At 30.9% G+C, this 9,712-nt stretch overlaps 2 protein-coding genes across 4 annotated transcripts; one reads left to right on the plus strand and one right to left on the minus strand.

Moving 5' to 3' along the window:
• Positions 1–2,748: 2,748 nt before the first annotated feature.
• Positions 2,749–4,555, minus strand: LOC118445698 (threonylcarbamoyladenosine tRNA methylthiotransferase). Its single transcript, XM_035875443.2, has 2 exons — positions 4,154–4,555; positions 2,749–4,069 (listed from the first exon to the last, which is right to left on the minus strand). The coding sequence occupies exons 1-2, from the start codon at positions 4,549–4,551 to the stop codon at positions 2,854–2,856; spliced, it is 1,614 nt and encodes a 537-aa protein (XP_035731336.1). The 5' UTR covers positions 4,552–4,555; the 3' UTR covers positions 2,749–2,853.
• A 705-nt stretch (positions 4,556–5,260) lies between these two features.
• On the plus strand, positions 5,261–8,565 carry Rpn13 (regulatory particle non-ATPase 13). Of its 3 annotated transcripts, none has more exons than XM_035875504.2 (5): positions 5,261–5,616; positions 5,729–5,845; positions 5,928–6,270; positions 6,329–6,471; positions 7,865–8,565. In XM_035875504.2, exons 1-5 carry the CDS (start codon positions 5,416–5,418, stop codon positions 8,252–8,254), a joined length of 1,194 nt encoding a protein of 397 aa, XP_035731397.1. In that variant the 5' UTR covers positions 5,261–5,415; the 3' UTR covers positions 8,255–8,565. The 3 variants fall into 3 exon arrangements, with proteins under 3 accessions (XP_035731397.1, XP_035731406.1, XP_035731414.1); XM_035875513.2 differs by having other exon boundaries at positions 5,262–5,616; positions 7,868–8,564; XM_035875521.2 differs by having other exon boundaries at positions 5,264–5,616; positions 8,036–8,561.
• Positions 8,566–9,712: the final 1,147 nt, after the last annotated feature.

The raw sequence follows: 9,712 nt of genomic DNA on the forward strand, positions 1-9,712 counted from the left end.
AAAAAAAAATTATCCTTTTGTAAGCTTCATGAGCCATATTTTTATACTTAAATGTCCGTAATAGTCTGTAAAAATGGTATTGTAGGTACGATATTAGTATAGTAGGTACGATTAATTTAAATGATAGCATTATATAGTATTGTTTCATAATTTTTACGAACGAAGAATATGTGCCTTATAAAAAAGATAGCTCATAGATTTTTAAAGATTAAAAAAAAATCGCTCTCTTATTTTTTAAAACCTTGTAAGTTTATGCGCGCACGCATGCAAAGAGATAGTATGTTCTTTTATTGTGTACTTTATTTTATTTTTTGTTCATTTTTTCCTTTTTTTTTTATTTTTATTTTTATTTTTATTTTCAAAATACAAGTAGGATTTTAGACCGAACATACCTCAGGTTTGCAACTGTTACCAAAAGTGAAATATTTCAGAATTGCCATACTTTCAGCACATAACTATCTTTCCATCTTGATACATCGATCCTTTCCGCGAATATGAAATGGCTTGGACCCTATTTTTTGTTGCTCTCTATCTTGGGTCGTTTTCACCCGTGTATATTAAAAATACTCAGGAGATACTTCCATGGGAAACCAATGCCTTTTTCTTTTTAGAGTAAGATACTTTATAAAAATCCTTAGCGATGAAAGGGTGATGCCAAATAAAATGCATTGTCTCGATGCAGTTAGTTAAACAAAACATTATATTTTTCTAGCGATTTATACTATCTTAATGCTTAGCGTGTAAGAGTTTGTAATACATTTGATTGTTCAACAAACGATACACCGATGCAATAATGCTGAATATACTCTCCGTTACGTATTATTATGTATTGTAAGAATTTTCTTTCTTTTTTTTTTTTTTTAATACTCGATCAAAAACACGTCTTATTTTTTAATGCATTGATTTATGCTTCTTTAAATTAGAAGCACGATCGAGAATATTTGGAGAATTTGGTGTATCTGTATTATCCTTTGTCAATTGAAAATGTAAAAACCCTTGCATATAGGGTGCGTTCCTGTATTTTCGGTTTAAATATAATTTTTACACAAATTGAATATTCAACTCATAACGCTGTCTCTTTAAAGGCTGATTCAACTACCTTTTGTTCGAAGGTACCATGTGTGACTTCAGCGACAGGTGTGGACAAAATATGAACTACAAGTACAAGCGGGGAGGGAACGTTATCCCCATCATGCGCTATCGTATCGGTTTATAACCTTGTGTTGGTTATTTCCCCTCTCACACGTACATAACTATTGGTTTTGTGTGAGTTCGAGTTAATAGTAATATTTCTTTGATGATAGCGTGCATCGTGCAGTGATCTCCGTCCGCTAGATACGTGACATTGGTACGTATTTAATTCACGATAAATATATAAATAATAATAAATATAATTGACACATATAATAATTAATATATAAATTTGTTAATTTGAAGGAATTAATTTTGAATTTAATTATATATTATCTATTTATCTGTAGATTATAATCTTATTGCCAATGTAAAATACATTAATGTTTAATTGAAATTAGATTGAAAAGTTTATTGGAAAAGTTTTCTAATATGCAATTATTCGCCTGATAATACTTGTTGCGTTATATGATATACAATTAAGCTTTACAAGTAATATCGACTTAAGTCTCATTACGTGGAAGTTGCTGCATCTGGAGATCCACGGATTAATGGTGATTTTATTTTAAAATCCGTGTTCGTGAAATAATCTAATCATGTCTCTCTGTGCGAATACTCACGTGAGTGTTAGAATAATGGTGACTCTAAATTGAAATCTAAGGACTAATCGAGAATTTTAGTTCCCAACGCTATATCTCTGTAGGAGAGTCAGAGCCCCGAATAACAGGACAGTCCTAACATCATCAGCTATATATACTTCACTGCAATAGGTAAACAACTTATTCGTGTATCCTGAATTTCGAAGAACGAAAAATACAACGAAGTCCCTGATAGAACTTTTAATCGCACCTTCTATGTCTTCTCTCTATCCTTTTACGTATTTTTGCGTAAAAATTTATTTTATTTTATTTATTATAACATTGAAATTTTATATTAAAATTATTTGAAATTTCTCATAGTTTCCCGTCTTTTTAATGTTTAAGCAAATGTATTATTGTTTAAATTTTAGTTTATTCTATATCGTGCATTTTAAAGATTATTTAAATAATTGCAAAATTTATTTTATAAAGTATTAATTTATAAAAATTTGCTTTTTATCGTACACGAACAAGCATATAATCGCTACTTCATGGAACAAATATATCCCATTTAAAATTTTATTTCCACATCGTATATTCAAGAATGATATGGAAATCAGTAGTGGGGATAGGATGTTTCTCTTTTGTCGCAAATTTCGAGGAGCACCACAGTACAAAACTTTTTCTATGCGAAAAATATTAAAAATAGGATTTATGCCAACTATGTGAACAAACGTAATTCTTGATCAATTTTTATGAACAAGATCTTATTTTAAAGACAAAAGTTTCATTTAAGATATATCTTTATTGAATTTTTGAAAAAGCTTTTTATTTGTCCATAAACTAGTCTCGAAAAGTACCATTTTTTAACACGATTTTTTTTAAAGAAAATAAAAATTCGAAAAGGATATGTCCTAGATTAAACCTTCGTCTTTAAAACGAGACTTTGTTCATTAAAATCGATCTATTATTATGCTTGTTCTCATTGATGGTGTAAACCATTGTGAAACGAGGCTTAATGAACGGCCTTAATCATCTATCATTGTATTAATTGTTTATTTATTATTATTTCTTTTTTTTTGTGTAAAAATAAAAAATAAAAACAATTAAATAGATTAGAATATTTTTTTTCTATTTACAAAGCTCACATAATCAGGAATTTCCATAAAATTCTAGCTATCAAGACAAAACAGATCCCTATTATTATCTTAAGTTTCATTGTATCACTAGATATTTTATTATCAAATACCAATGATGTTAAAGATACGCGTTGTGGATAACAGGCCTCTCCACTTATTGGTTCACCTTCCATCGAGTGTTTACTGGTTCGTACGATTTTAACAGATAGCATTTTGCCTAAATATTCTTCTTTCATAGGTACTAATACTTGTTCATAAAATTTATTGTGTGCAACGTAATGTAATTTGTCGTGAGATATTTCTGTTACTAATACTTTCTGTATTTCTCCAATTTTATGGTTGTAAGGTTGATAAGATTGAAAAAATTCTGATAATCTTTTAGTTCTTTTTTTAACTTGTTGCGGAGGCACCTTAGGCATTCTAGCTGCTGGGGTGCCAGGTCTTGGAAAAAATTGATTTATAAATAAACTTGGAAATTTATACTTATTACATAGCTTCATAGTTTCTTCAAAATCATTCTCTGTTTCTGTCGGAAAACCACAGATTATGTCCGTTGCTATGGTCAAATTTGGAATTTTCGATTGCAAAAAATTTACAACAAATTCAAAATCTGAGCAGGTGTAATCTCTTTTCATATCGTACAATACCTGATCGCTTCCAGATTGTACAGGTATATGTAAGAAACTGTAAACTTTTGGATGATCTAAAATTCTACTCATTTCTTCTAAATGTTCAATTATATAAGGTGGATTGGTCATACCAACGCGCATCATACAACCATCTGGTATAACTTCCACCAATTTCCACAATAATTCAGGTAAACTAGTACCAATGTCTCTGCCATAAGTTCCTGTATCTTCAGACGTCAACCATAATTCGCATACACCTTCTTCAAATGCCTGTTTGGCACGTTCTATTATTTCTTCAGGAGGATAACTTCCAAGTTCACCTCTGGCATGTTTTGTTTTGCAATAAGTACATTGATTCAAACAGCCAGTATTTATAGCTATGATCTCAATCAAAGGATTCCTTCGAACTTTTGGAAGACTTAAGGATGCACCTCCAACTTTTTTCCCATGCTCTTTTTTTTGGCTTAAAAATTTTACAGTATTTCCTTTAAGTGTTTCTTCTACCACTTCAACGATTCTGTCAATTTGTTGTACTCCCACCATGCTCAATCCTTTTAAAAATGAAGACTTTGGAGCACCTTGAGGTACACACCTGAAAATATAGAAATAGGTGTATATTACTTCTCCAATAGGGAAAAAAAAAAAAAAAAAAAAAAAATTATATTTCATATCGTACCCTGCAACAACAATATGTTTTCCATTTTTTTGCCCATATTCGATCTCATTTCTAAAATGATCCTCGGCAGGAGTTTTGACCGTACACGAGTTTAAAAGCCATAAATCTGCATCAAGCTTATCATTAGTTAAATGATAACCATATGCCGCAAGTTGTCCAGCCATATATTCGCTATCAGAACTATTGTGAGTGCATCCCCATGTTTTCACATAAATCTTTTGTGTCCCTGGTATAATGCTTGATAAAATTGTAGGCTGTGGTAATTCTTTTTCTTCTTTTTTACGCTTTACATTACGTACAGTGATGTTTTTTTTCGCAGCAAATCTTTGTTTTGGAGTTACATCGTGCGAGGATATTATGTCCTCGATGTCTTCAACGTCAGCACATGGTAATATCATATTTTTATTTAATATTTCACGTATTTCGAATGAACTGTTAACTTCAAACAAAATATTAAGTTTATTATTAATTCAATAAAACATAATATATATAATAAGTCATAGTAAACAGTTCTTTTATTTCATATTACTATCTATACACCATTTAAAAATAAAATAATTTTGAGGTTAAATTCATGGTTAAAACTGTCCATGTTAAAACAGTGTGATCAAAATCAATGGTACCAACTTGCAAGTTTATTATTTCGATATTATAATCATTCGTCATATTATAATTTACATGAATAAATGAATAGAATATAATCGTTTAGACAGTACTTTGATACTCAATTTTGTATTATAAACGATTAAAAATAAATATAAAAACAAATAGTTGGATGTTGAATTTATTTTGATGATCCAATTTAATCTGATTCAATCCAATTAATTGTCAGACTTAAAGGCGTAAACATGATAGTACTTATAAAAATGTTTACTATATTTTTAATCGTATAATCTTATGACAATTATAATAATATATTTTATCGCCGTATAAAATAAGTAAAATTTTCAAATTAATTCGTGACAGAAGGCAAACAAATTTATCGTCTTTTTAACTGAAATCTTTTTATTAGGAAAGAAAAATATAATAAAAAAAAAAAAAATTAATAATAATAAATTTGCAAAGAAAGTTTAGTTTCCAATGTACATATAAAAATCAGCCTTAATAGGAAACCGCCATTTTGAGATGCACCGTCATAGTGGTCAATTGTTCTCTCTACGGATCGCAGCACATACGCCTACCGAGTGTGCTCGGTGTTTGAGAAAGATACGTTAACGGTTTGAATAAAAAAATTTTTTCACACAAGTTGGTTTATACAAGTTATGTGCATGGGGCCCCTATTTGGAAATAATCCGTCGCGAAATGCGTCGAAGAATTTGGTTGAATTCAAAGCAGGGAAAATGACTATGAAGGGGAAAATGGTTTATCCAGACACACGAAAGGGACAGGTTTACGTTCACCAATCTGACGATCAATTAATGCATTTTTGTTGGAAAGATCGTACAACAGGAATTGTAGAAGATGTAAGACTTATTTCACACATTTCTTTGTTGAAAATTAAAAAATTGTAATAATCGTGTAAAAACGAAATATAACTTTTCGTGCCTATTCTTATAGAATTCTATCGTTTTTCAGGATCTCATAATTTTCCCCGATGATTGTGAATTTAAGCACGTTCCAGCATGTAAAACTGGTAGGGTATATCTGTTGCGATTCAAGTCATCAAGTAGAAAATTCTTCTTCTGGCTACAAGTAAATGATTATAATTAAATTTAATCAATAATCTATATATATAATTTTATGTTAAATTTTTTAATATTTTTTTATATTTCAGGATCTGAAGACTGATAAAGATGAAGAATATTGTAGGAAAATTAATGAAGTTTTAAATAATCCACCTACTCCTGGTTCTCAAAGAAGCGGCAATGCAAATCCAGATGGAGATTTTCATAATCTATTAAATAATATGTCTCAACAGCAATTAATGCAATTGTTCGGTGGCGTTGGACAAATTGGACTGGGCAGCTTATTGGGAACTATGAGCAGACCTCATGGTATCCAAAGTACTAGAGCGTCTACTACAACTGCATCATCACCAGTTACAACAAGCGTCGCCAGACCACCGGTATCTCAAACTCCAGCACCTTCTACCGTTACTGAAACTACGAAATCTTCCAGTGAGTAAAAATATGATTTAGTTAAAATAGGTTCACAACATTGGAAATTATAATTTAGGTAATAATAAATCATCACCAAGAACAACAGCACCATCTACACCTGTGACTACTTCAGGTTCTAACAATAGAATTCAATTGAGTGACCTACAAAGTTTCCTCTCAGAAATTCCAACACCAGCTGGAGCAGAAGCTGTTGTTCAGGTAATATCATATTTTTCTTTATCAGCTTGATTATTACATATCTTTGTGTGTGACTTGCATATTTAGTCAAAGATTATCTGATATTTTTTTTAAGTACCTGTTTTGTAATCTGTCTTATACATGACATTTTATTGTAGATTTTATTAAGTTTTGCACAAATTTTATGTTTGGTAAAAAATTTGATATTTATTCTTTGACAAAATATGTAGAAATATATTATGTTAGATGTAAAGATATTATGAAAAATATATTTATATTTTCAGGCACATAGATAGGTGTACAAAATTAATTATTCTTTATTAATGTGATGATATCGTTATTAAGAACATGTGTTTACAAAGCTTTACGTGCTCCTAGATAGAAATTTTTATATATGGACGTTTTAGATGATTCATCTGAAAGGAGTTATCTATCTTGATACTAATTATATCTATTTTACAGCTCTATCACTATCAGGGATGTGCCATTCTTGATAATACAACCTGTTTAACAAGTACAATTTATTTTGCATTTTGAAAATCTTGAATATTTTTTTCTTATTAATCTATTAAAACGATATAAAAGTTTTTCTTTTTTCTTTGTTTCTTTTTTTGTTGTAAATTTCTCAAAGAGAACTAATGGTATTTAAATCTAGGAGTGTAAAGTTAATGTAAAATTATATACATAGTGTGTAGTGGTACAGTGATATTTCACGTTTTTGTTATTAACTAGTTTAGATACTATATTTGTCAGTTCATATTTGTCTGTGGATAATACTATTAACAGTCATATGACTGTGGATAGAAGCCAACGTGCGATACGATTTTACAGAATGCTGCTCACGTCTGTCAGGACTTTGTAAGGCTTTAATAATCTATGAGAGACACACTGTCTGACCACTTTAGTATCAATATTGTTTAGTTCAATGTTTTGGTCCGTTTACATTGATATTATTCAAAGAGATTTGCAAAGTGAATGGTGCTTTATACGTTATATATTAATGTTACTTTGATACCTTTGGTCTGTGATGTGAAGTTACTATCAAGTTTACTTCAATTGCTCAATGATCGCAGTGTTTTCTTAAAATTATAAAATTAACATTATACAAAGTTTGGTTTATGGGTTATTGTAAAATTTCTTCATGTCGGAGAACTTACGGTATCGCCTATAACTAGGTCACTATATACAGATATATATATATATATATTGAGGAAATAACGAAAAAAAAAAGGAAAAAAAAAAAAAAAAAAGAAAGAAAAAGCAGGACGTCGGTATGGTATTTTCTTTATTTAATACAATTCTGCGTATGAACTTTTCCTGGCTGTCGGAGACACTGGCTCTGTTGAGCAGTTGGGGGAATTTCTCTGGGATTATTTGTTGCTTTCGTTCAGCTACAGCACGGCTTATTATCCAGCAGAGGGGCATAGCGACAGAGCTGACGAATGTCATCTCAACGACGATTACGACAACGGAATCTCTGGAACGTGCTATTTCCGCACACTTACCACCTGGAGACAACCTGTGTACCACGCTATCGTCTCCCCAGTTCTCCCAGGCGCTATCAATGTTCTGGTCTGCTTTGCAGTCGGGCCAGACGGGCCCAGTCATCCGTCAATTTGGCTTGGGAACTGATGCGATCAATGCAGCCACCAGCGGTAACATCGAAGAGTTCGTCACCGCTTTGGAGACAGAAGCCAAGAGCGGACAAGGACAAGCGCAACAAGGACAAGAAGAGAAGAAACGATCCCCAGGCGATAGTCCTGGCAAGAAGGAAGACGATGACGACGGCATGCCTTTGGATTAAACCATAAGAATTTCTTTTCCTTTTTCTTTATGTTCTTTATTTTTTTCCTTTTCTTATTTTTTTTTTCTTTTTTTTTTTTTTTTTTTTTTTTATATAAATATATATAAACGTAATTCATGATTCAGAAATTTGATATATATTATGTACGTATTAGTCGACTATGTATAATAAACGTTTCTCCAACGATTAGGTTTCATTATTGAGATATTTAAAAGAAATTATTTGATTTTTAAACATAACGTTTATTTATACGAATTGTTTGCACTAACAAAACGTTTAATTACTCTTTACTGCTTTTTTTCCCCCCTAAAAATATAAACGTTTAATAATAGTTCGACTTTATTAATATTATCCTATTATATTTCATCGTCATTAAGAATATGTATATTTACAATTTAATAATCAATAAAATGCAAATATTTCATTATTATTGATGCATTTTCCATAGAGAGGGAGAGGACATTTACCGGAGAAACATGTTTAGCGCGTCAATTACCATTTATTAATTTTCGCATAAGGATTGTCGCATTTAAAATGAATTGATTTTAAAGGCGGGAAAATGTTGACCAATGAAATACCTTCGATTAATGCGCACAACAACGTTATTGGTCACATGTTACAATCGATATATAATATCATTTATCGTTTTTACGATCGTATTATACTTTGGACCGCGGATACATACGTTTTTTTAAAGGTTAGGTTTCTTTTTCTCTTTAATCTTTAATCAATAATTTAATATCAAGGAAAGTTTTATAATCGTATATATCACGAAAGAGATTAATTTCAATGTTTTGTAACATGTCGTAAGACACCGCGTGCGTCGTATAAATTGTGCGCATGAAATTCAGCAAACTGCTTCATTGGTCAGTCGATTATATCATTGCTCAGTATCGGATCAATATAAGGTAGTAGACAAAGTCGATTAATTTAAATTTATTTCACTTATCTTTTATTTATTGCGCGGAACACTCGTTATTACGATAAACGCATTATATATAATAATAAATGATTGCGCATGAATCCTGTCATTATTTCAAATTCATTAGTATAAAGCGAGTTCGTTCATTAAAAATAATTCTTATTTGTACAATAAATACAAACCGACGAATTAAAAAGATTCTATTACAATTTGTGTCATTGATGTCACTCGATGAATCGCGATTAGAACGACGAATGTCATATGAACGATCAAATGATACTACGTTTAAAAAAAAAAAATATTAAGTAGTGAAATAATGTCATGTTGATATACAAGATATGTCCATACATATATACGTGTATGTGTATATGTGTGTGTGTGTTAGGATATATAAGAGGAATATAAAATCTGTGACAGAGATAGGATCAAAAAAAAGAGAGGAGTGTATGGCGGCACTCGGAAGTAGATTCGAAAGGTTGAGCGCGCATCGGTCGGCGGCGAGCGCGACGAGAACACGTCGTCGGTCTTCGTCTCTC

The sequence above is a fragment of the Vespa mandarinia genome, chromosome 8 (assembly GCF_050613455.1).
Source record: "Vespa mandarinia isolate Hongniang chromosome 8, ASM5061345v1, whole genome shotgun sequence".
In the NCBI taxonomy this organism is placed as follows: Eukaryota; Metazoa; Arthropoda; class Insecta; order Hymenoptera; family Vespidae; genus Vespa; species Vespa mandarinia.